We start from the raw sequence: 27,389 nt of genomic DNA, 5'->3' as shown, positions 1-27,389 counted from the left end.
ACACAAGATGTACTAGCCTGGGCCCCCATAGGCTCTGGCGTACAAGGGAACTGTGAGGACTGTCTTTCTGCTTCTCAGTCAGAGGCCACGGCAGTGAGTGTTTTTTGCTTCTCACTTGTGTATATATCCCAACTGATTTTTCTGTGGGCCAGTGGTCCCCAATCCAAAAAACGTCCCCCATCCCTGATTTAAATGAAGTATTAATCCCAAAAACAAATACTCGCAGCAGCCAAAAATTTTGATTCAAAACTATTTCTATTTCTAATTAACTATTGCATGCACAGCATATTTGCATACACATACAATGTAGAGCTAAATTCACTCATTAAAACAAAAAGTTATGATTTCAAGTTATTTACAATGTGACCTTTTGGTAATATAAATAAACCATTAAATGCTTTTGGATAACTACACTACTAAAATACAAATATATTCTAGCCTTTGAAATGGACTTTCTGTACAATTTCTCTCAGCTGAGATTACCAACAAGCATACCAATTCAAGTTACAGTTTCTGAGGCAGATATACATCACTAAAAAAAATTGGACTGACACTAATTACCTCTTGTTACAACCAATCAACAATCAAACTGTAAACCAGTTAATCTGAGCTGAATCTAAATGGGCAATTCAACAGGAAAAAGTTCCATATCGTAGAATCATAGAACCATAGAGCTGGAAGAGACCTCAGAAGGTCAAGTCCATCCCCCTGTTCTAGGCAGGACAAATCGCAACTAAATCAACCCAGCCAGGGCTTTGTCAAGCTGAGATTTAAACACCTCTAGGGATGGAGACTCCACTACTTCCCTAGGTAACCCATTCCAGTGCTTCACCACCTTCCTAGTGAAATAGTTTTTCCTAATATCCAACCTGGACCTCTCCCACGACAACTTGAGACCACTGCTCCTTGTTCTGCCATCTGTCACTACTGAGAAAAGCCTTTCTCCATCCTCTCTGGAACCTCCCTTCAGGAAGTTGCAGGCTGTTATCAAATCCCCTCTCACTCTGTTTCTGCAGACTAAACAGACCCTACTACCTCAACCTCTCCTCAGATGCTCCAGCCCCCTAATCATTTTGGTTGCCCTCCGCTGGACCCTCTCCAATGCATCCACATCCTTTCTATAGTGGGGGGGGGGGGGGGCGCCAGATGAGGCCTCACCAGAGCCTAATTAAGGGGAATAATGATATCTCTGGATCTGCTGGCTCCTCTTAATGCAACCTAATAAGTCATTAGCCTTCTTGGCTACAAGGGCACACTGTTGACTCTCATCCAGCTTCTCATCCACTGTAACCCCAGGTCCTTTTCTGCAGAACTACTACTTAGCTGGTTGGTCCCCAGCCTGTAACAATGCTTGGGATTCTTCCGTCCCAAATGCAGAACTCTGCACTTGTCCTTGTTGAACCTCATCAGATTTCTTGTGGACCAATCCTACAATTTCTCTAAGTCACTCTGGACCCTATCTCTGCCCTCAAGCATATCTACCTCTTCCCCTAGCTTAGTGTCATCCGCAAACTTGCTGAGGGTGCAATCTGTCCCCTCATCCATGTCATTAATAGAGATACTGAACAAAACCGGTCCTAGAACCGAACCTTGGGGCACTCCGCTAGAAACCGACCACCATCCTGACATCGAGCTGTTGATCACTACCCGCTGGGCCCGGCCTTCTAGCCATCTTTCTATCCATCTTAGGGTATGTCTACACTAGCCACCCTAGTTCGAACTAAGGTGGTTAATGTAGTCATACGGAGTTGCAAATGAAGCCCGGGATTTGAATTTCCTGGGCTTCATTTGCATGATGCCGGGCAGCGCCATTTTTAAAAGTCCGCTAATGCGGACTCCGTGCCCACGGCTACACGCGGCACGAACTAGCTAGTTCGGACTAGGCTTCCTAATCGGAACTAGTTGTACACCTCTTTCCACGAGGTATACAGTTAGTTCGGATTAGGAAGCCTAGTCCGAACTAGCTAGTTTGTGCCACGTGTAGCCGCGGGCACGGAGTCCGCACTAGTGGGCATTTAAAAATGGCGCCGCCCGGCATCATGCAAATGAAGCCCGGGAAATTCAAATCCTGGGCTTCATTTGCAACTCTGTATGACTACAATAACCACCCTAGTTCGAACTAGGGTGGTAGTGAAGACATACCCTTACTGTCCATTTATCCAATCCACATTCCCTTAACTTGCTGGCAAGAATATTGTGGGAGACCGTAACAAAAGCCTTTCTAAAGTCAAGGTATATCACATCCACTGACTTTCCCACCTACACAGAGCCAGTTACCTCATCATAGAAGCTAATCAGATTGATCAGGCACAACTTGCCCTTTGTGAATCCATGCTGACTATTCCTAATCACTTTTTTCTCTTCCAAGTGCCTCAAAATAGATTCCTTATGGATCCCTTCCATGATTTTTCCAGGAACCGAGGTAAGACTGACCGGCCTATAGTTCCCTAGATCGTCCTTCTTCCCTTTTTTGAAGATGGGCACTACATTTGACTTTTTCCAATCATCCGGGATCTCTTTCGATCTCCATGATTTTTCAAAGATAATGGCCAAAGGCTCCTGAATGATATTTGCCAACTCCTTCAGTACCCTCGGATGTATTAAGTCCGGACCCATGGATTTGTGTACATTTAGCTTTTCTAAATAGTTCCTAACCTGTTTTTTACCCACCAAGGGCTGTCCATCTTCATCCCATCTTGCGTCACTTAGCTCCCGGACTAACGCGCTGACCTTGTCCGTGAAGACAGAGGCAAAGAAAGCATTGGGTACTTCAGCTTTCCCCACATTATCTGTCACTAGGTTACTTCCTTCATCCAGTAGGGGCCTCACACCCTCTCTGATCACCTTCTTGTTAACATGCCTATAGAAACCTTTCTTGTTATCCTTCATATCCTTTGCCAGTCGCAATTCCAATTGCGCTTTCGCCTTCCTGATAACCCCTCAGCATTCTCGAGCTATACATTTATACCCCTCCCTGGTCATTTGTCCTAGTTTCCACTTTTTGTAAGCTTCCTTTTTATGCTTAAGTTCACCATGGATTTCCCCCCGTAAGCCAATCCGGTCTCCTACCATGTTTGCCTCTCTTGCTACGCATCGGGATGGTATCTTTCTGTGCCTTCAGTAAGACTTCTTTAAAATACTGCCAGCTGTCCTGGACTCCTTTCCCCTTCATGTTAGCATCCCAGGTAATTCTACCCATCAGGACTCTGAGGGAGTCAAAATCTGCTTTTCTGAAGTCCAAGATGTGTATTTTACTACTCTCTTTTCTTCCTTTGGTCAGGATCCTGAAATCTACCATCTTACGATCACTGCTTTCCAGGTTGTCACCCACCTCTGCTTCCCCTATTAGTTCCTCCCTGTTTGTGAGCAGAAGGTCAAGCTGTGCACGGCCCCTGGTTGGATCCTTCAGCACTTGTACCAAGAAGTTATCCCCAACATTCTCCAAAAACTTCCTGGATTGCCTGTGTACTGCTGTATTGGTCTCCCAACAGACATCAGGGCGATTAAAGTCCCCCACGAGAACCAGGGCCTGCAATCTGGAAGCTTCTCTCAGTTGTCCGAAGAAAGCCTCATCTACCTGATTCGGTGGCCTGTAGTAGACACCAACCACATCACTGCTGTTGTTTGCACCTCTAAACTTAACCCATAGACTCTCAACAGGTTTTTCTCCCTCTATATACTGGAGTTCAGAGCAATCATCGTGCTCTCTTACCTACAGTGCAACTCCTCCTCCTTTTCTCCCCTGCCTGTTCTTCCTGAACAGTCTATACCCTTCCATTACAGCACTCCAGTCATGTGAGTCATCCCACCAAGTCTCTGTTATCCCAATTAAATCATATTTCTTCAGTGGGCCAGGACCTCCAGTTCTCCCTGTTTGTTGCCCAGGGTTCTCTCATTAGTGTACAAACATCTCAGATAACCAGTTGATCATCCTATCTTCTCCATTCGAATCAGGGGTCTTCCTTTCTTGCTCGTTCCTCTTGGCATTTCTTCCCGGTATCCAACTTTCCCATTCCCCTCAGGGTTTTGGTCACCGTCCCCCAATTAACCTAGTTTAAAGCCCTCCTCACCAGGTCTGCAAGCCTGCCCACGAAGATGCTCCTTCCTCTCTTGGTTAGGTGGATCCCATTTTTTCCTAACAATCCTTGTACCCGGAACAAAGTCCCATGGTCGAAGAAACCGAAGCCCTCTCTGCGACACCACCTGTGCAACGCATTCACTTCCTCAATTTGACGATCCCTGCCCAGTCCTTTCCCTTCAACAGGGAGGATGGATGAGAACACCACTTGAGCTCGGAATTCTTGGATCCTTCTTCCCAGCGCTACATAATCCGCAGTAACCCACTCAAGGTCATTCTTGGCCGTATCGTTAGCTCCCACGTGGAGAAGCAGGAAGGGGTAGCGATCCGAAGGTTTGATCAGTTGTTAGAAGCCATATAGTTAATTATGCAACTTACTGTTTTCAATACAGGCAGTCCCCGGGTTACGTACAAGATAGGGACTATAGGTTTGTTCTTAAGTTGAATTTGTACGTAACTCGGAACTGGCTCCAGATTCAGCCGCTGCTGCTGAAACTGACCAGGGGCTGACTACAGGAAGCCCGAGGCAGAGTTGCTCTGCCCCTAGCTTCCTGGAATCAGCCACTGATCAGTTTCAACAGCGGCTGAATCTGGAGCCTGGGACAGAACAGCTGGGGCGCTTCCGGGTAGGTCCCCCCAGGACCAACCCGGCAGCACCCCAGCTGCTCTACCCCAGGCGTCCACAACAAAAGCCTGGTCTGCTGGGGGGGGGGGCGCACTAGCTGTGCCCCTCCCCCCCCAGCAGACCAGGGAGACCCGGAGCAAAGCCACGGAGGCGGCAGGGTCCCGCGCCTCTGCGGCTTTGCTCCGGGTGTCCCTGGTCTGCTGGGGACAGTCCCCAGCAGACCAGGGACACCCCGAGCAGACCAGGGACACCCGGAGCAAAACCTTGGAGGCGCGGGACCCCGCCGCCTCTGCGGCTTTGCTCGGGGTGTCCCTGGTCTGCTGGGGACTCCCCCCAGCAGACCAGGGACACCCGGAGCAGCTTTTCTCGCCCCAGAGGACGCACTGTCTTCCCAAGCAGTGTTCCCTCTAATTTTTCCCACTCCCAAATGAAATGAATTGTGCACCAATGTGGAAGTGATGTGTGACATATCACCTTCATATTGGTGCACATAACAAAATTCATGTGGTGAGAGTGGGGCTAAGTGGTTCTCAGGACTGGGACAAATGGCTTCAGTGCAGAAGTGTGAAGGCTCCTGCTAGGGGTGTGGGCTCTGGGGTGGGGATGGGGCTGAGAGGCTCAATGCTGGGACAAAGGGTTGGGGTGCAACAGTTCTTGCTAGGGATGCAGGCCCTGGGGCGGGGCTGGGGTTGAGGAGTTTAGGGTACAGGAGAGGGTATGAGCTCGGGGCTGAGGGTGTAGGCCATGGATGAGGGGTCCCAGGGTGGAGCCAGGGATGAGGCCTTTGGGATGTAAGAGGGTGTGCAGGATGGGGGGGTGCTCTGGGTGAAGCACCGATTTACCTGAGTGGCTCCCCAGTGAGGACAATGAGAAGGGGATCCTTCCTCCAGGCTTCAGCAGCTCAGAGATTGGGGGAGAGGGGAGGATAAGGATAGGTATCCCCTTCCAGCTGGACCTGGCAGCTTCAGAGCTTGGGGAGAGATCTCTCCCCCTTCTGGAGCCCTGAGGCCGTACATGGCCATATAGCTTAGGGGGAACTTAGTTCCCAATGTAACATTCTAATTAGCAGCAGCAAGACAAATTATTAAAAAAACTGTTTTGCACAATAAAGCTGTATCCAACACAGTTACCATCAAACACAATCATCTATGAAATCAAACTGACTGGTCTAGTGTCTATACACCAAACTTTTTCTGACCTCAACACCATTGGCTCCAGTGCCTGAGAGGCCAGCCTTTCAAACATCCTCTGGAGTGGTGGATGCAATGAATGGTCCTCATCAGCAAGAGCTGCACTGCATCTCTGTAGAAGACGTGCATGGAGTCCAGCTTCACACATGACTTGCTGATTCCTTTCTGTGTGCACCAGAGACTGTAGTATATTGGCTACTGCAAGCTGAAGATCCAGTGCATGCTGCAAAATATAATAAAAAATTCCCACACAGTAGAAAGGAAATCATTAGTATGGGATGCCATGTAAAGCAGTTTTCAAAATGAGGACAAAAAAATCTTACTGAAGTATTCTCAGAGGGATAGCTGTGTTAGTCTGTAACTTTAAAAACAATGAGTGGTTCTGTGGCAACTTGGAACCGGGGTGAGGAACCTAAGGCCCATGGGCTGGGTGTGGCCCCCAGCTTGCCTGGATCTGGTCCCTGAGACTCAAGGCTCTCCTCCCCAGCAGTGGGAAGGCTGTGCTGGTGCTCCAGCCTCTCAACCACCCCGTTGCAGGGCTGGAACATACAAAATCTACTAACTTGGCCCCCTTAACTCTGGTCTGTGAGGGGAAAGTGGGGAGTGTTGTTTTTCTGCTTCTCAGTCAGGGGCCACATCAGTGAGGGTTGGGTTTTTTTTGTTTGTTTGTTTTTTTGTTTCTCACTTGCATTCAGCCCCCAACTGATTTTTCTGTGGGTCAGCAGCTCCTGACTTCAAAAAAGTTCCCCACACCTGCCTTAGGGTATGTCTACACTAGCCCCCTAGTTCAAACTAGGGTGGCTAATGTAGGCATTCGAACTTGCAAATGAAGCCTGGGATTTAAATATCCCAGGCTTCATTCGCATGTTCCCAGGCGGGCGTCATTTTTACATGTCCCTTAGTCCGAACTGACTGCCAGCGGCTACACAAACCACATTTCCAACTCTCTCAACACATCTATAGAAGCAACACCATCAAAGGACATAACCACATAAGCCACATCAGGGGCTCATACAAATGCACATCTTCTAATGTGATATAAGGTATCAAGTGCCAGCAATGCCCTTCTGTCACATATACAGGCAGTCCCCGGGTTACGTACAAGATAGGGATTGTAGGTTTGTTCTTAAGTTGAATTTGTATGTAAGTCGGAACTGGTACATATTGTAGGGGAAATTCTAGCCAAACATTTCTCCAGAGCTCAGTTTTATTCTCCCACACCTCACTTCCCTTAGTCCTTTATTCTCAAGCTGAGGTGTCTGCTGAGAAAAGCCACTCCGCATCTCCCTGGTCTGCTGGGGGAGGGAGGGGGGGGGGAATGCTAGCTTCGCATCTCCCTGGTCTGCTGGGGGGAAGCAGCTAGTGCGGGGTTGCCTCACCCCGTTTGTAAGTAGGGATCCGATGTAAGTTGGATCCATGTAACCCGGGGACTGCCTGTATTGGCCAAACTGGACAATCTCTCTGAGAAAGGATGGACACAAATCAGACATCAGAAATGGTAACACACATACACTTTTAGAGGAACATTTTAACCTGCCTGATCACTCACTCATGGATTTAAAAGTAGCCATTCTTCTACAAAGGAATTCACCAACCAATTAAGGAGAGTCTGCAGAATTGGAATTCATCTACAGATTTGATACTATTACCCTGGGCTTGAACAAAGATATTAATTGGTTAACACATTACAAATCTAATTTCTCCTACCATTAACATCTGCATTTCCACATCAAAAGCTATGTATGGGACATACCCAGCCCACCCTACAATTGACAGGTACTTCTGGGGCGTGTGGGTGTGGGTAGGTGTGTGTGTTATTTCCACTCCAGTTCATCTGATGAGGTGGGTTTTGCCTATGAAAGCTCATGATTCTATATATTTTGGTTAGTCTTTAAGGTGCCACAGGTCCACTCAGTGTTTCTTAAGTATTGTTTGCCTTCTCTTTGAAACAGAACAGATAAATATAACAATACATTGATTTGAACTCTGCCAAAAATAACTATATTGATTATATTAATTTCACAAACACAAGTATAATAAAAAAGACAAATAAAAAAACTTCTTAAAATACCACAAGCCTTTGCTATATTGAAAAAGAACACGTGTATTGGCCTATTATCTCAACTGTACAAAACCAAAAAGCACGACTAAAATAACCTCTCTACTAAAAGCTATTTTTTCACTTTTTTTTTTTTTTTTAAACAAAGAGATTGTAAAAATGCAAGCTTGACAGGTTTTGGAAACCAAAGTCCTCTGACATACCACTGGAACATGGGCAGAACGATAGCAGCTGTGCCCATTTACCCTGACCAGAAGCAACTAGATCTAGTACTAGGCTGGAGAGGAGGAGAGTAAAAGATGGTCGAGTCTGTGCCCATTTCCTTGACTTCTCTGCTGGTTCTTTCATTAAGATGGCAATTCAAGCCAGTTATGAACATGGTCAAATTAACCTACTCTTCGATATGTGGACTACATCTAGCACATCTTATGGGCACTAAACCGCTCCCAGATATTAACTCTGATTTAGCAACATTTTTATTTACTTCACTAAAACCTACACAAGATTTCAACTAGCAACATACTAATAAGTCTCCCTCTAGTCAGACTCAATGTTAAGTACTCCAGCTTATTTGCTTACTTCAGGCTGTGCAGTTGATCCAACAGAGGCTAGAAGATCCAACATGGCAAGCATAGCTCCAGGGTGAATGATGACAGCATCAGAGCTTTGCTGCAACGTGGCTCCTGTGTGCAGCTTGGAATCAGCTCTGGTTTTGGGAGGGTACACAGGAGGAGTTGGAACAGAATGATATGCATGCCTATAATAAGAGAGAGACATTTTATTATACCCGTTCACTAACAACTATTGTAACACTTATCTTATACACAGAAAATTCCTAATTAAACATTCCAGATGCTTTCCTCTTCTCAAAATCACAAGTAGATATTCTCCCAGAACTAGTGAGAATTTCACTTCCATAATATGTTCCAGCTCTTTAATACCACTTTCCATTAGAAAAGACAATAAATCCCTAAAAAAAGACATTCTTCCCATAAAAATGTTCACTTCCTTTAACATATTAGAGTAGAATATAATACATGCAATAGTATAAATTATACTATAATACTATCAATCGGGGTGGGGAACCTAAGGCCCTGGGGCCAGATGCTATCCCTGGCTTGCCTGGATTCAGCCTCCAAAGCTCAGGGTCCCCCCAGCATTGGGGAACCCGCGCTGGCAACCCAGAACCCTTGCCTCCAGCCCGTCCACAGGGCTGGAGCACACAAAATCTACTAGCTCAGGCCTCACTAGTCTCTGGTGTGCAAGGGGCATGTGGGGAGTGTCTTTCTGCTTCTCAGTCAGGGACCACATCAGTGTGGATGTGCGTGTGTGTGGGTTGGGGGTTGCTTCTCATTTACCTCCACTGATTTTTCCCCCAAAAGTTTCCCCAGCCCTGTTATAAATAATGCTTAGACAAGTGTTTGGGACAAATTTAATTATCATTCATTGGCCAGTTATTCTCCTATGTAATGGCTGCTTTGAAAACTCACAATTACAGAAATGAAGGCAACAAACAATTAGCTGCCAAGATTAGGAAGCTTGTTTCACTATAAACTCAGGCCAGCAGCCCATATGCTCTCACTCTCCCAATGAGTTCCTCTCAGCAACATTAGTATTACACGGAGCTTCTGTGATCCAAGAAGACTTCTGCAGGTTCAGCATGTTGACACTAGCGAACAGATGCTTTGAAGACATTGATTTAGAAGCAACCACTTATGTCTACAGTTCCATAACCTCATTGGAATTCAAAGCGATTCTCAGCAGCATCAGTTTGTTGCCATGTTTCTGTCACCAAGACAATTGCAGACTCAGCAGCTTAGATACTAGGGCAGTTCAGAGAACAGATGCTTTGAAATTTAGCTACTAATATTGCTCACGTAGGGATTGTTTTCTTGAAAAGACTGATATTCATTACCAAAAATAGGCAACATATTTATAGTATACATGCATTGTCAAATACAATGTGTACACAAAGCATAAATACTAGGTAACAATCTCTTTGCTGCTCACAGTATTTCTTACTACTTTATAGCTATCTAAGCAGCCAATGAAAAATGGATTCTTAGATATTTTCAATACTACACAAAATCTGAAATGATCTATTCTCCTCCTTGCCTCCAAATCTTCCAGATTTATCTTTAGCTAGCTATGTATTTACATATTCAAAATGCCTACACATTATATAAAATACTATTAAGCACTCTCTATTATAAAATTCATTGTAAGAAATGCGACATCAAAGAAAAAAAGGGCGATGATATTAGGAACTTTGCAAAGAATAATTTTATCCTAAAAATTCTGATTTTAAATGCATAGAATTGAGTCAGCAGCAAATAAAATTGGGATGGGACAAGAAAAGCAATATACAACATTAAAAATACAATGCAGGGGGTCACTCTTACAGTCAGAGGGGGATGGTAGACTGGATAATCCAATATCCAGCATTGGTTGTTTTTTGCTGCTATTTTATACTTCAACAGAAGCCTTACTGTTAAGGATATTTTTGCTGCCTCCACTTAAATTTTGCCTTCAGAACAGTCTTCAAAAAGAGCTTTTTATCATTTCTGTTTTGGAATGTGACCCTTTAAAGAGGAAGAAATTATTAATACTTGGATTCCTCAACCCCTATTTATAAAAGCTATGATATAGTTCTTTATATGTGATAAACTAATTTTATGGTATTGTTAGAAACTAGTTCAAAGACTCCCAAGAAGTTTTGAATGCTGTCCAAACCACTTTTGGAAGTATTTTCATTAACAGATCTTGACTTCAATCACCATTTCTAAAACACCATGACTCTCAAGTATGGTCATGGCTGAAAACACATTAATACTTCCAAGTATCTTCTTATTAGACTAATCTACAATAGCACTTAAGTTGATATAACTTACTTCATTCAGAAGTGTGAAAAAGCAATTCTCCATGACTTAAAGCTATATCTATACTGTGTCATGACAGTGGGAGGTGCTCTCCTGTCAACATAGCTTCTGTTTCTCATTGAGGTGGAGTAATTATGCATCTTCACCAGATGCACAATAGCAGGACAGCTGTACTGAGGTAGCCAGCAGTGTACACCAGTGCTAAATTGAAAATGGCTGGCAGTTTTACCACATAAATGTTACTTATCTAGCACTTTCCCCCCAGTATAATAGATCTCAAAGCATGGTTGAGTTTTTGAGGTTAGCAATACGGGCAATTCCTTAACACACAACTTTTTTCTGGTTAATAGGAAAAGTCCTGCTTCTTTACAGCAAATACTTATAAGTTTCAAGTATCAGAATTTATAGACATTTAATTTCTAAAGGCCTACAGGTCCACATATATTTAACTGTGCTGTATCAAAACTTTGACAAGTATCTCAGAATGAATCCATAACTGAACTTCACCATCACAGTAATTTAAAAAAAAAATTCCAGAGTTTCAACTTGCTTAGAAATAGTTTCTTATAGTACCGTCATATTCTGTAGCTGCCTACACCATTCTTTAGTCATTGATGTTCTTGTAATTTATATGACTAGAAAGGTGCATCTCCTGCTTGCTATGCTGGCCATCCCCTCCCTCCCAGGAGTAGGCAACGCTGGCTCTCTCCCCAAAGCTAGGATGGGGAGCCGGGACAAGGCTGCAGCGTGCCAGCCACAGCTCTCGTCCCCTGGTTGCTGGAGGGAGGCGGCCAAGCAAAGGTGCACCAGCCCCACTCTCTCTTTCTGGTGGCGGGGGGAAAGAGCAGGCTGAGTCACATAAGCCCCAGTTCTCTACCCCTGGCTACTGGGGGAAGGAGAGAAGCAGGACTGCTGAGACTATGCCAGCCCTGGCTCTCTGCCCCGGAGCACCAGGGAGAAGGGAGAGAAGAGGAGGGAGGAGGAGACAGGTGGGATGCAGAGTGATGTGATGATGTCACTCTGTTGTCCTGCAAGAAATTTGTATTATATATATACAGAGAGAGAGAGAGAGAGAGAGAGAGAGAGAGAGAGAATAACGTATGGAGGGGAGAGAGAGAGAGAGGGTATGTCTACACTACCCTCCTAGTTCGAACTAGGAGGGTAATGTATGCATACCGCACTTGCTAATGAAGCCCGGGATTTGAATTTCCCGGGCTTCATTAGCATAAGCGGGGAGCCGCCATTTTTAAATCCCCGCTGCTTCGAACCCCGTGTAGCGCGGCTACACGGGGCTCAAACTAGGTAGTTCGGACTAGGGTGCCTATTCCGAACTACCGGTACACCTCGTTTCACGAGGAGTAACGGTAGTTCGGAATAGGACCCTAGTCCGAACTACCTAGTTCGAGCCCCGTGTAGCCGCGCTACACGGGGTTCGAAGCAGCGGGGATTTAAAAATGGCGGCTCCCCGCTTATGCTAATGAAGCCCGGGAAATTCAAATCCCGGGCTTCATTAGCAAGTGCGGTATGCATACATTACCCCGCTAGTTCGAACTAGCAGGGTAGTGTAGACATACCCAGAGACACACAATAACGTATGGAGGGCCCTGTCAGGTTCAGGCCCATCATGCTAGTTTAATGACAATCCCTACCTCAAAGAACTTACAATCTAATGAGACATTCAAAGTCATAGGAAAAGGGTTGCAATCAAACATACAATTTTCTTCTTTGCACTAAAGAAAACATGAACTATCCCGTCTATGCCTCAGCCTACTCATCACTGATTGGATTATTTCCAGATATGAGTCCACTTAAAATCTGTAAATGTTTCTTTTCAGTTTTCTCTATAATTAATTCATAATTCCAGAAGCCAAAAAACTATTACTAGTTCAAGAATGGAATGGAAAGATACATAAAGCTCAGAAAAATATACTATCAACTTATTCACTACATTTAATAATCTCTATTTCACCTTCAGAACCTTGCGTACATTATATCTAGATGTGGCTAGGATATATTTTTTTATCCTGGTCTTCCAGGAGAAAATAACAAGACAATAGTAAAACATAAGGTAAAGAAACAGAAGGTTGTCACTGAGGTGTTTGGGGCAGAGGGCCTGGCACTAGAGGACTCTGAGGGTAAGAGGCTGGCACTGGGGGGACTGGGCACTAGGGAGGTTGAGTGCAGGGGACTCGAGGGTCTGTGGCTGGAGCTGGGGGGTAGTGGAGGGGTGAGGGGCTCTAGGGGATAGGGCTGGTTCTTGGGGCTGGTGCTTTTACACCGTGAACTGGTAACCACTTATTTGCATATGGGAATATTCATTATTTGCATAATAAGCATGCAAATAAATCATTACCGCTCCACCTAAAGTTTGTGAATAGGTTTTCCGGTCCCCAGCATAAAAATGGTTGGGAACCACTGGACTAGACAAGTTATCTGTATTTAGGATTACCAGGTAGACCCCCCCCCCCCCCCCCCCCGCAAAATACTGGACACACTTGATCATGGGCAGGTGGGAGGGACTGGCCAGGAGGGGGGCGGGGCTGGCTGGGAGGCAGGGCTGGTGCAGGGGAATAAGCGGGAGGGTGCCGAGGGGCTGGCAAGGAGGAAAGGGGGTGGGAGGCGGGGGGGGAAGTTGGGGGCCGGGAGGAAGGGGGGGGGAAAGCAGAGCTGGGTGGGAGATCAGCAGCTGGGGGAGCTGGATGGGAGGAAGGGTGGGCAGGAAGCAGAGCTGGGGGGAGCTGGACAGGAGGAAGGGGGGGCGGGAAGCAGAGCGGGGGGGGGGTGCAGCCACTGGCCACAGCCGGAGTCCAACAGGCCATGCCCCCGGCAGGCACTCCCTCTAGTTGCTAGTAGAAGCCGGGCGGGGGCGGAGGGAGTGGCTGGAAGCCACTCCCCCCGCCCGGCTTCTGCACACAACCAGAGGGAGTGCCAGCCACTGCCCCCGCCCTGCCCGGCTTTTGCACGCAACCACAGGGCTCACAGCACCAATCGCGGCCCCGCCTCCCCGTCGCTCCCCCGCCCCCGCCAGGCTTCCGTCCAGCGCCCAGTCAGAAATTCAGAAAATACCGGACGTTGCACATGTCCGGTATTTTCTGAATTTTTCTACCGGACAGAGGGCACAAATACCGGACTGTCCCATAGAAAACTGGACACCTGGCAACCCTATTTTCTGTTTATACAAACAATAATATTTAGGTGGCAACATCTTTTAGGTAAACAAAAGACTGAAAATAAGTGCACTGAATGTTTGTGTATGTAATTATGAGACAGCTTAAAACCTGTATATACACAGAACTTTTGGATATTTTTGCACACAGATTACAAATAATACATTTTCTTTTGTTCATGTAACACCATACTCTGTGCTTATTACTTTGTTAATTTAGGAGGTAAAACATTATCTAAATTAGATAGCTGAATTACAGACTATGGCAGATGGGAGATCAGTGGAGGAAACAAGAAAATGTAAAGTGGAGAGAGAATACAGCTTTTGGGAGATCATTTTGGCGGAAATGTTCAACAAAAACACATCTAAACTTAGGTTCCTAAATAAGGAACTTGATTTAAAAAATAGTGAACTACTACTTGTCAGCAAGAGTGAGATGCTTGGAAAAATTGGGCAGATGCCTAAATAGACTTTGAAAAACTTTGCCTTTAATTATTTATACCTATGTTTTTATATAAATTGTTATCCAAGATTATATTACTACTTTGTGAATCTTTTCTTAAACTCATTAGACAGAATATATTCAACAACAGAAAGGCAAAATTTGTGTACAAATCAATTTCTATAGAAAATGTGTTCAGTTCCTCTTAAGAAGTATCTTCAATATTAACTGCCAAACTAAACTATCTGATAGACTGAGCATCCTATCCTGATGCTTCTATTTTTAAAAAAAATATAAACTGATCATTATGGAGTCTTGTACAATGCACTATCCAAAGGACTACTGCATTTTCATTTTGGGAAGACTTAAAAGGTTTAACATATTTTAAAAAATTAAATCTTTGTTCCAGCCACAGTCATTATCCTCTAGCATCAGCTGCCCATAAGGGTTTGTGTTTGGAAGACATCAAATGCATTCTCCTGACAAGATTGTGTTTTTTGCATAAATGTGTATTTAAAAATTCAGTTTATATGGGCAAATAATGCCATTTACATCTAAAGGAACAGAACGATGCAATAGGAAAAAGTACAATCTGTAGCAGAATACATCAATGTTAGGGCAAAAAACTGGAAGGTCCCACAGGAAAGGTCTTTCTTTCAACTTGTGAGAGAGAAACAAATCTGGCAGCAAACATTTCCCTCTTCATTAACAGCTGAGTTTGCTCTTAAATGCCTTAATATCGGAAAATAAATGACAGTCTGAGCAGTACTAGATTATTTTATAGAATCATAGAATCGTGGAATATTAGAACTGGAGGGGGCCTTGACAAGTCATCATGTCCAGTCTCCTGCCCTCATGGCAGGTCCAAGCACCATCTAGAAGCAAACCCCTTTTTCAGAGCTACTGCGTTATTTGATGGAAAGTCCTTTCCAAGTCCATCAGAGAAGAATACTAATAAGTCAGCATGTTATTTCACTTAGCAAGGTATAAAAATGGATTTCTGTGGTAATCTCCTTTACGGCAAATATTGCAAAAGACAGTTTAAAATGCAGAATTGCTCATTATTTCATTGCTAAATACTTCAAATAAAAGTACTGTATTGATAAAGAAATAGCGGATAAAACAGAGAAGGATTTCCGAAACTGACAATCACAGAAATTTAGGAGATTTAACCTTCACAGGGCTCCAAAGTTGTCAGTAGTACATGTTCAGAAAGGTTTATTATTTTCATTAGGCAGTAATTGTGGGTAATAGAAAAGTCACATAGTACTCAGTTTCTTGATAACAAATTAAAAATATATTTCCTGAGAAATTCATTAGGGTTTTTTTATTATCTACTAATGCATTTTTCTTGGAATTGATCTCTGAAATCTGTGTCTGTACTGCCTAGATTTTATTTGTATTGAAGAGGTGCAAATTAACTGCTTTCAGTATGTAAGTCTTTCCTGTGTCTGATCCCATGTAATTTAAAATAATGTATTAAAAGCAATTTTTAAACATAACTGTAAATGTATGTTATGTGAGGCACAAGTGAGTGCCAACTGTTCACCAACTAGCCAGCTAATTCTTTGACAACTAGACAAATTGTTTCCCTCAAAGAACAAAGACAGATAGAGAGTACACACACCACAACAAAAAGCAGTTTGAGAAAAAAACAACAATAAGAAAAGTGACAGGAGAAACCAGAAGAGAGATCAACTGCTCTTAAAGGATCAGTACCTTTTCCTGGACAAAGCTGGTGTACCCCAAGGAGAGGGGAGAGAAGTCTCATTTGTCAGGCAAGGAGGGATCTGTTCTGCACGACTACAGACAAAACAGACAGGGGCGGGATAGAAAGGTTAGAAAAGAAAAGGAGAGGCCAGAAGCTTGTTAGTTTTACAATACCACCAACCAATAAAAACATTTGGACCCATCCTCCAGAATAAGCAAGGACAACAAGAAAGGCCACTGAGGAACATGCATGAATGAGGTAATACAAACAGACGTGCAAAGCATTTTATAGAACCACACTATAATAAGAAGGGAATTATTTTGCTCATTACTCAGCTGAAGTACACAGTCAAACAAGAATATTAAAAAAACCTGAAAGCAGAAGTAGAGCAGGAAATGACAAAAGGAAATACGAAGTTTGATTAACTTGAGTTACATAGAATTAAAATAATATTCTGAAAATAAATTCTGTGAACACGTGACCATCACATGGTTTAAGGAAGAAAGAAAAAGAAGTGTCGATTAAAAAGAAAAGGTAATTGGAAAGGAATGACAATGATATCAGAGATGGAGTTATCCATCCTTGATTAATCAGATTCTATGACACGCCAGTATTACAGTATATATTGTATGCAGCACCAACTGGTTAAATAAAAAATGTTTCAAATTGTTTTTAAGTCTAAGTAATTTTTATGCTAACTTCAAAATAAAGGGAGACAGATTTGTTCTCTTACAACATTAAAGGTAATACACAAAATTTTCAAAAATTAGAGCTTAAAATTATGCACTTAGAGCACTTCAGGTGCCTAAACAAAGATCTGAGTTAAGAAAATCTGAGCACTCTGAAGCTTCCTATTGACTTCATCAGAAGCTGCCAAATGCTTAGCATTTTCATCAAATTTTATCTAGCTGTCTAAATATTACTAGGAACCTGTGAGTAACCTATTTTTGAAAATTTTGGATAGCAATGTTGGAGATTTAAGCAATGACGCTTAAATCATCGCTGCACTATTAGTTTTAAAAAAGTGAAAAGAACTACCATCAGAAATAAGGGTTACTTTGTAAGGGACCATTAAGAGGTATACTATATAGGTCTGTAAAATCTCAAGATGTTATTGGCCTTCATGATCTCCAATTCTAAATTAATTTTTAATAGCTAAATGTCAATTACAAGGTTCACATCCCCACTGTGCAAAGTAAATGTGTCATATAACAATCAAATTACTTGTTTTAGCATGTCCCATCTTTATGATAGTCAGAAGTTGGCGTGTACAGCAAAGTAATATATTTTGAATTTTATGGTACTATCGACAAAAATAGATAATAAAAAATACTGGAGAAGGAGATGACCCTATTGACAGTTTAAACCCATCAAATGATTTTAAACTAAATGTCTTTCTCTTGCTTGATGTCATGTCTGAAAATATTCAACTTTAGTGGTCACATTGCCCATTCTTGAAAATGGCAATAAGCAGGGCTCACCGAGCCACGGCGAGCCCTGCTCGCCAGCCATGCTGTCCGGCATTCTGCGCATCCGCAGATGGCCGGAACACGGCTCTTCCGGGTTGTCGAGCCCTGGCAATAAGAAAAGTTTGTATCTGTGTAGAGGAAAATGCCTTGCTCCTCTTTATAGATGAAAAAAACAGGAGGAAGCATCAAACCTTGTAAGTAACAAATTTCTAAAACGACTTATTTGTTAGGGAAAACACAACATACCTATCAAAAGAATCGGTGGCTACTTTGTAGAGATAGATAAAAAGTTTACTGCAATGCCTTAGTGTGGGTGCCACAGAGTCCATGGAGATTAGGTCATCCTCCAGTAGTCTTTGAAATGGTTGTGTATTTGAGGGGAAGACATTGAAGGGACTTATTTTTCTTGAGTCTGAGAAACAGCCAAGCAATCGAACAGCATCTGCCAACTTTTCGTACTGGATCTCTGTTTTGAAGAAATGAGAGTTGGCTGGCTCATAGCGCATTGCTGCAGTCAATGTGCAGAACACAGTGTGAAGCAGTTCAAACACTTGATTCTGATTTACTTTCTCCCAGCCATTTTTAGGTAGCGAGCACAAGGATCTTTCCATAGCAACAAGTAAAGATGTAACATACACAAATCCACCGACTTTTCTAAAAACAGTTCTTGTGCGATGACTCTCTCTTAGTACTGAGAGCAAGGCCTATGGATATTGAAAAAAAAGCATAGTTATTAAATGCCTTATAGCAAACTATGAACATTCTTTGTTTGATATGTACAACGATTTATTTGTATTATGGTACTGTATAAAGGCCCCCAAAGGAATTGGCATTTTACACACAGGAAAACACAAAATAAATTCCTGCATCAATGAGCTTACCAACTAAGTAGAGAAGATAGACAAAGAGTAGAAAAAAACAAGCATTATCCCCTTTTATTGATGGGAAACTAAGAGCCAAGATCACACCAAAACCTTGAGGCCGAGTCAGCAATTGGACCAAGAATACCAGTCCAGGACTTTAATAGTAAGATCCAGGTATATAAAGTATAAGGCATTGGTATGTAGAGATACAACCTTTCACATTAAGGAATTGTAATTTATATATCTGGAAGTAAAAAAACCCTAAATGGTTGCCAAACACTGCTTTTATACTTAAATAAAAGATCAGGCTATGACTTGACAAGTGATAGTAACAGTATTTTACCTTAGAGTTCCCCATGTGACTCCCACTAAAAATGTATGTACAAAGTTGATGACAGTATGCTGTCAATTATATAACCATATTATTGTCCTTACCCACTGTATTGTAACAGGTGCTAAAAAGGGTCTGAGGGACTGTTGGCCCACCCAGACCTTACATTTGTCTCCCACCTGAGGGCTGAAAGATTAATTTAAGGATACAAAGGGTGAAAAACTACATACTTAAAGGTTTAAAAAAGCAATTACAAAAGTAGCAGATTTTTCTTCTTCCTATGGACAGCCAAGAGACGTGGCTTTCCTATATTCTCACTTTCTAATCTGAAATCCTACACAGGTCATGCTGAGATTGGAGCAGTGTTTCTCAAAGTGGGCTGCAGGACCACTTTGAAAAAGCTGCTAACGGGCCACTTCGGTTTGTTTACTTAATGGCTCCACAGCCATGGAGCCTCATGTCTCCCACTGGCTGCAGTTCACCGTTAGCGAGCCATAGCCAATGGAGTCACAAGGCTCTGTGGCTGCAGAGCCATTAAATAAACCAACTGGAGCAGCCCATTAGCTTTCACTGGATAAACAATGGATTGGAGGCTCCAGCTTAAAAAGTGGTGGTTTGTTCTCCATGATCTGGTTTTGGCCCAGATCCCATGATATATTTTTCATTTATTAATATTCTGGCTACATTTACAAAAATTTGATTTTTCCAGGAAAAAATTCAGTGATGGCGTTAAAAATATGCTTCAATTTGTGTATGTGAGGGAGTATTGTATATTGTTTTTTTAATTATACCTAAATAATTTCTTGAAGCCAGATGGAAAGACACGGCTTTTAGAATTTCATTTCCTATCTACCAGTAATTATTACATGTAATAATAATAACTGTAATACATACAGTCCCCTGTCTAAAGCCTGCCAGCCCCAGACCTGGGTTCCTCCTGCAGTTGGCAGGGATCCTCCTTAGTCTGTTAATCAATTAAATGTTAAACTGATTAATCAGGATTTTACATTGCTAATACATATGGAGACTCATTTTTGTCAGTTGTGAAACAACTCGTTTAAAAACAGGAGACCTAATTTGCATATGATTTTAATTCCGATGCCATTAAACTGCTTTCAGTATCTGAATACCATCATGAATAAAAAAAAGTCGTTCTAGATTATATATTTTAAATTTTTAAAATGACAATTTTGTAAGTAGTTTAGGAGAGGAGAGTATTAAATTTTATTGTACTTACCCGTAATATATCTGTCTTCAGTTGTAGTTCTGTAGGTGGAGCTGAATGCATCAACCCTAATAAAGTGCCCATGTCATCATCTCCACTAGGTGATAACACCAACTGCTGGATAATCATCAGTGCATGCTGTCGGCATTGCGGATATTTCACTATATTGTGTACACATCTTGCACCACCAAACTCCCTGAAAATACCTATAAAGGGAAAAAAGGGGAAAAAGGGTAAGAAAAACAGATGGTGTTCCTAAAATACTGTGCCAAAACCTCAAATATTTGAAGCACACTTTCAGAGTATAAGTGAACATAAAATGCTTCATTCTTCACCAGCAGAGATTCAGTGACCATTTTCAACAATCACATGGAAGTTTACAATAGTTTTTATATGAACATGAGGTGATCATAGTTAAGCTAGAATTCTAATGATATCCTCCCCTGAATTATTTTATATTAAAAATTACTATTGGAGTAATTTTATAGCCTAGTTCTAAGAATTTCCACGTCACTCTTATAGAAAGGCTTTAATACTGGTTATTCACGACTTTCATGTTACAGTCCAAAGAGCGGTGGGATGGATCCACATTTTTTCCTCTGACACACAACCATAGAGAGGATAAACTGTGAATAGTAGGGATTGCCATAAAAATATGCATGTATAGTGCATAACACAATAGGGCTCCAACTCTAATTAGGCTTCTGGATGTTACTGTAACACAAAAATAAGTACAGTAAACTTCCGATAATCCAGCACCTTTAGGACCCAAGGGGTGCCGGATTATCAGATATGCCGGACTATCAGAAGGGGGACTTTGAGGGGTTTGGGGTAGGGTGGAGGGGATGCCACCCCAGACCCCTCATAACCCCCCTTCCAATAGTCCGGCTCTGCCCCAGGGATCCCCGATTCAGCTGCTGCTGGTCAGTTTCAGCAGCGGCTGAATCGGGGACGCCTGGGGCAGATCAGCTGGGATGCTGCAGGGTTGGTCCCTCAGCGCTGAGGGGCGGCGCTACGGGAGCAACCCGGCAGCACCCCAGCTGCTCTTAGGGACGCCTGGGACAGAGCAGATGGGGTGCTGCAGGGTTGGTTCCACAGCCCCGAGGGGGCAGCAGCCCGGGACCAACCTGCACTGCGCATGCACCAGACCGGCACTGAGCATGCGCGAAGCGCCGGTGAATGGGGTACACGGAGCGACCGGCTGAAATCTACTCGCCACGGGTGAGTAGATTCAGCGGTTTGTTGAGCCCTGCCTATAACTAAATGGACAGAATTGTTAGTCCTTTGATTATGTTGTTTTAACTGTATTATATACAAAAATATAACAGGAAATTAAATTTAAAAAAAACCATGAGGACGTATTAAAATATATTTTCAATTTCTGCAGTAGATGACAGTTAATACATGACTCGGGGATAAGACCATCAATAGTCTTTAACCATAGAAACTGAATGTAATAATAAAGTGCCATGCTATTAATATGTTGTGTTTCAAGGTCAAAAGCATTATATTTGATGAAATCTTACATTTAGCCCAATCACTCAATACCACTCCTTTAAATCATGTCTTAAAAGTATGCACTTCAGAGTACACCATTGTCATAATTGATGTAACTTCTCCAATTACCTGCATTTGTATTTGATCCTTGTAGTAGTACTGTCAAGGTCTCCATAACCAATAAAGCTAGTTGCTTTTGGTCCTCAAAAGAACTGTTGTTTCTTGAATCCCCTAGAAAATAATTTCAAAGGTTCATTGAACTGAAAAGAATAAAACTGATTTTTTTTTAAGTTTAAAGAACAAAGTTTTGCCCCTCTCCTCTCCCCCTTTGGCTTCCACGAGCAAACTTTTATCCTCTAATAAACTTTTAAACCACAAGAAGAGTATATTCACATAGAAACACTCAGGAAAGTTAAGACAAATTAACCTAAAGTGTGAAGTGAAAATGCATAAAGCCATCTGTAAAAAAGGAGGTTACTCACCTCGCCATTAGAAAGGGGAACCATGGTTGACATGGCCATGATGGGCCTCTAAGTATTAGGTAAGCTTTGTCTGTCCTTGTCTTGTGGACTACCCTGTTAAACGGGGTATGAGAGGAAACGCGTACATTAGGTGGGATGACCAGCTGATGAGGGAAGCCTCTCCCATTGATCCCTTGCCAATGCCCGCCCTGGAACAGCAAAGGTGACATTTCTTGGTGGATTGTGGCAATTATATATGGTAGCTTGACCCCCCACTGTCGGAAAACATTTGCCAATATGTGTGGATTCCTGTGCCACTCGTGTTCGATCTTGATGCTGAGTGCATCTGCTGTTGTGTTCAGGGTGCCTAGAAGATGCACCGCGGTAATATTTATGTTGTATTTCAGGCACCAGTTCCAAAGTGCTATGACCTCTGTGCAAAATGCTCGACATCAGGCTCCGCCCTGATACTTTATATAAAACAGTGCTGCAACATTGTCTATGTACAGTCTGACATGACTGTAGACAATGAATGGGAGGAATTTCACGTAGGCATTCCTTACTGCATGGAGTTCCATGATGTTTAGATTCAGGTTCTTGTCGCTGCTGGACCACAGACACTGGGCTATGTGATGCTGTAGGTGGGTGCCCCATCCTGTAAGACACACATCTGTCGTCATGGAGATGGATGGTTCTGATGGATGGAACTAGGACAAAGGTTCTGTGGACTCAATCACCACTGCAGGGATTTCTTTACTATCGTTAGACGAACTAGGGATTTGAATAATGGGTCGATACTGGGCCTGTAAAACTGTCCCACCCTGCACTGTAAGTATCTCATGTGAAGGCAAGCATTGTTGAAAATGAAATTGCATGCTGCCATATGCCTCAACAGCAAAAGGCATTTGAGTGCCGTTCTGTGGTGGCTATAGTGTAAGGTGTTTACCAAGGCTAGGGATGTTAAATTTTGAGTAATTGACTAATTGAATAGTCAATGCAATTTGGAGACTATTAAATTAGTCGATAGGGTGCCTCGGCCTTTGAAGTGTAGCAACCTCCTAGGGCTCAAAGGGCCAATGCTGTGTGGAGCCCGGGGTCAGAGGGGAGTCCCCAGCTGATCCCAGGCTCCACGCTGCGCTGCTGCTTTAAAATGTGGCATGCAGCATGGGGACACTCCAGCTGGCCCCAGGCCGCATACAGCGTTTCGAAGTGGCAGTATCGCATGGAGCCCAGGGTCAGGCCCCTCTCTTCTCTTTCTCCCTCCTTCCCCCCACCCCCCGCTCTTGCTGCCTCTTTCTGATAGAGGCAGCAAGGGGGGAGGAAGCAACTAGTTGACTAGCCTGCCAACTATCCGATAAGCATTTGCTAGTCGTTCACCTCCCTAACCGAGGCCAGAATTTTTTTGAAATGGTCCATAGGGAGGGATGCAGTGTCGAGGTATGCGCCTATAAATTGTATCTTTTGTGTAGAAGACAGAGTTGATTTGGCTTTGTTTAATTGCAGGCCAAGGTGTTGGATAGGTGTCTTGCGATTGACAGTGAATGGCAGGAATCATTGTGTGAGCGAGCTTTGAGGAGGCAGTTGTTCAGGTAAGGAAATATGATGATGCTTTGCTTTCTCAGATATGCTGCGACAACTGCCAGAACTTTGAAAAGACCCTCAGGGCCGTAGAGAGTCCGAATGGAAGCACTTTGTAATGACAGTGTTGAGGATCTACAACATAATGAAGAAAATGTCTGTGAGCAGGGTGGCTGGAAATGTAAAAGTATGCATTTTGCAAGTTGAGGGACGAGAACCAATTGTCCTATTCCAATGCTGGTAATATAAGTGGCAAGAGTTACCATCTTAAATTTTTGTTTCTGAACAAATTTGTTGAGTGCCCAGAGGTCCAAGATGAGTCTCCAACCTCCCGATCTTTTTTCCATCAGGAGGAAGTGGGAGTAAAATCCTTTGCCCCTAAATTGTGCAGGGACTGGTTTAATCGCACTTATGTGCAAGAGGTGTTCTCCTGTTGTTGATAGTAGGATCTCGAGAGAGTGATCCCTGAAGAATGACTGGGAAGGGGAATAAAAAGGGTGTAGAGACATGAAGAGAATAAGAGAGCCCTCTCAATTATAGAAGTTATATGTTGCCAATTTTTAAGAAAGGGTAACAGTCAATGATTGAACAAGTTCACTTGTGATGATGGCGTTGGAATAGATGAGAGGTTCTCACAACCCTCAACCTGCTGTTCAAATTTGCTTATTGGACTGCTACGACTGTTGAGAATTGGTAGAGGAAGGTCGTCATCGTTGAATTCTGCCTCTGCCTTTATTCGGAGGGTATTGGGTCTCAGATAGGGCTGATACCTGTATTTTCTTCCTCTAGGTGCCTGGCTGTGGATTCCTAAAGAGCGAAGTATTACTCTGGAATCCTTCACAGAATGAAGAATTTTGTTGGTGTTGGCTGAAAACAGCTTGTGACTATTAAAAGGAAGATCTACTGTAGATAGGATCTGTCTGGGGAACAGAGTGGAGTTAAACCACGAAATTCTTCTCATGACTACTGCTGTTGCTGTGGATCGTGCAGCCGTGTCACCAGCATCTAATGCAGCTTGCAATGCTGTTCTGGTAATCGTGTGACCCTCTGATACCAATGCTTTGAACTGTTGTCTTTTAGCCTCGGGAATATTTAAGATAAACTCATTAAATTTGGTATAATTTCTTTAGTCATATTTGCTTAATAAAGCCGCATAGTTAGAAATGCGAAATTGTAAAGCGGAAGAGGAATATATTTTGCGTTCAAATGAGTCAAGTGCTATCATGGTCTGATGGTGTGGACCAGAATGGTCACTGCTTGGTTTTCTGTTGTGCACACTCCACCATGAGAGAGTTAGGTACTGGGTGAGTAAAAAGAAATTCAGATCCGTTGGGTGAAACGTAATACTTTTTATCTGTTCTCTTAGTGGTAGAAGAGATTGATGCCAGAGTTTGCAACACCATCTTTGCTGATTCCATTATTGCTGGATTGATCGGCAGTGCTATTTTAGATGGCGTTACAGAGCGCAATAGGTCAGTTAGTTTGTGTTGATTCTTGGAAACGTGCATCATCATATGAGGGAGTTGGAGTTACGGACACTCCCTCCACTGGGGTGAATTCATCTAGGTCCAGAAAGGCACCCTCATCATACATGGGTGGGTACCCTTCTTATGTCTGTTCTGGAGGGGAATATTGCACTTTGTATTGTTTCCAGCCATGTTGGTGCTTCTGATAAGATTGCCATCTGTCCCAATATTGCCAATGCAGGTTTGAAATGGGTAGGGTACTCAGGGATTGCCATAATATGGAGGCATGTGCCCAAATTTACAGTCAGATCTGGAAGAGTAGATAGTCTGATCTGTGTAAGGAGAATTTCCTGGACAAAAACCCTTAGAAAAATCACCTTCAGGTTTGGATGAGAATCTTGAGAAAATGATGTTATGTTAACATAGCAAGGTCTAAAAATGGCGAGTTGAAGGTAGATGAGACTAGCAAGTCTCTGTGCTGAGTGTAGTGCTCAGCTGGTGTTGACGGTGCCGTAGTGGGAAGCTTGGATGCTATTTGAGGCACCAAATCATTCCTCGATGCAGAGGTGACAGGCACCTCTGTGGTGGAGGCAGAGGCACTAGGTGATATAGTAAGAACCACGCTCTTATGCTGCACTGGCAAAATTGTGTTGGTGCCGGGTACTGCTGCAAATGATGAGGCAGGCAACTTGAAAGCCTGATGCCTCAGAGCGTGGCTTCGCGCACATGGCTTTGTTAGCTGTGCTAGCACTTCCCTTGATGCCCAGAGCATTATACTTTTTGAGACGTGGTGCCGATGCTGTTCTAGGCACCAGCCGTGAGGGAGACGGCCATTTCAGTACTGTAGCCCCCTGAGGTAAAGAGGAAGCTCACTTTCTGGTGGGCTTTTTGGCTCTGTGCTTTTTGTGTTCCTCGGGCTGTCGGTCCAGATCGGAAGCTGGTCTGAGAGAATTCTCAAGTAAAAATAGCTTGGGATACAGGTCTCTGTCCTTTCACATCTGCAATTTCAACTTTGCATAATGAGGGCATTTCTGAGAGACATGCTTCTTTCCGAGGCAGCGGACGCATTGTGAGTGCCCACGTAAGATGGGGATAGGCTCTTTGCATGGGGAACAGCGTTTAAAACCCAGTGAGCCAGGCATGACGCTGAAACACGCTAGTAACTGCAGGAAGGGGTTACCTGGGACAAAAACTTATACTAATCTAGGTTTTGGGATTTTTTTGGGGAAAGAAAACTTGGTTTTGAAGGGAATAAGTATCTAGAGGCTAAGAGGCTAGGGAGCACTGCTAAGATCTGTCTGCAGCTGGAGGTGGTAGAGAAGGACCTGAGGAGTGGGGGTCAGATCATGCATGCGCGATGTCTGCCACCTAAAAGCGCGTGGCCGCAGACGCGTGCATTCACAGCCCCAGGAACACTGCTCTGAAATTTCCAATGTATGGCTCGGCAGACCAACCTAACGTGGAGCACCCACTGGGACATATCTTGAAGACATGGTAAAGTTACCTTAGTTTGCTTAATCCACACAGGACTTCAAATGTGCTTTAATGTCACAACTTTACTTAAGTCATCTTAACTTTCCCCAAGTCTTGTCCAAACAAATATTTAGTTCACAGCAAGATGGCATGTAAATCTATCCTGCACTAGCGTGTTGCACACTGTCTGAATAGAGCCTGCTGATGAAATAAGATTAGATTCAAGTGCCCTAATGAACCGTTAGTATACATCAGTAGGGGTTACCTAGGCAGTGAGCATTAGGTTAGTGTACAGCAGATTCACACTCAAGCTTACCACAAACTAAATGTTTGTGTAGACAAGCCCTAACATTGAAAATCTGCTGTGGTCAACACAAACCATTAACCATGTTCAAAACAAAGTTTTATCACCATGTTAAAGAATCATGCTCTCATTCTACTGCAGGAAAAGAGTGCACTCTCCAATCTCCTTCCAAGCATGAACTTAAAAAAAAAAAAAAAAATCTATTCAACTTGAAAAAAATCTATTAAAACAGAAAAGAATTAGCAGTTTACAATAACCAAATAAACCCTCTCCCAGTCCTTATGTTTTAAATAAGACAGTAACCTAAGTGATCTGAAGCACAAAATAAAATTAAAAAAAATCATTTGTTCTCTAGCTTACAAACAATACCCTAATCATTTTTTATAAAATGATATATAAAGTTTGTCAGAAATTTGCTTTATAAGTGAATTATAACAACACATGAAAACAGTAATTTAAGAAGACTGTTGACAACTGCGCAGTACACACTACTATATTGTTTCAAATTCTACTTCCTGCTGTTAACACCATATCTTTTTCAAGGTGTACAGCATTGGTCCTGTTCAGTTCTT

The 27,389-nt window shown here is 43.1% G+C and overlaps 1 protein-coding gene across 10 annotated transcripts in view; it reads right to left on the bottom strand.

Annotated features, from left to right (window-relative positions):
• WDFY3 (WD repeat and FYVE domain containing 3) overlaps positions 1-27,389 on the bottom strand; it is a 314,732-nt gene that overhangs the window by 146,238 nt on the left and 141,105 nt on the right. For 8 of the 10 annotated variants that reach the window (XM_075929522.2, XM_075929521.2, XM_075929520.2 and 5 more), the window contains 6 exons: positions 21,665-21,766; positions 20,051-20,244; positions 17,866-18,323; positions 16,159-16,242; positions 8,532-8,709; positions 5,902-6,116 (listed from right to left, as the gene is read on the bottom strand). In XM_075929522.2, coding sequence (XP_075785637.2) covers positions 5,902-6,116; positions 8,532-8,709; positions 16,159-16,242; positions 17,866-18,323; positions 20,051-20,244; positions 21,665-21,766 — 1,231 coding nt within the window. The remainder of the gene's footprint in view (positions 1-5,901; positions 6,117-8,531; positions 8,710-16,158; positions 16,243-17,865; positions 18,324-20,050; positions 20,245-21,664; positions 21,767-27,389) is intronic. The other 2 variants (XM_075929527.2, XM_089778102.1) reach the window with 1 other exon arrangement.

Source organism: Pelodiscus sinensis, chromosome 4 (assembly GCF_052426305.1).
Source record: "Pelodiscus sinensis isolate ZL-2025 chromosome 4, ASM5242630v1, whole genome shotgun sequence".
Classification (NCBI taxonomy): Eukaryota; Metazoa; Chordata; order Testudines; family Trionychidae; genus Pelodiscus; species Pelodiscus sinensis.
Note: the sequence above shows the minus strand (reverse complement) of the source record. Positions and strands in the feature narration are given on the sequence as shown.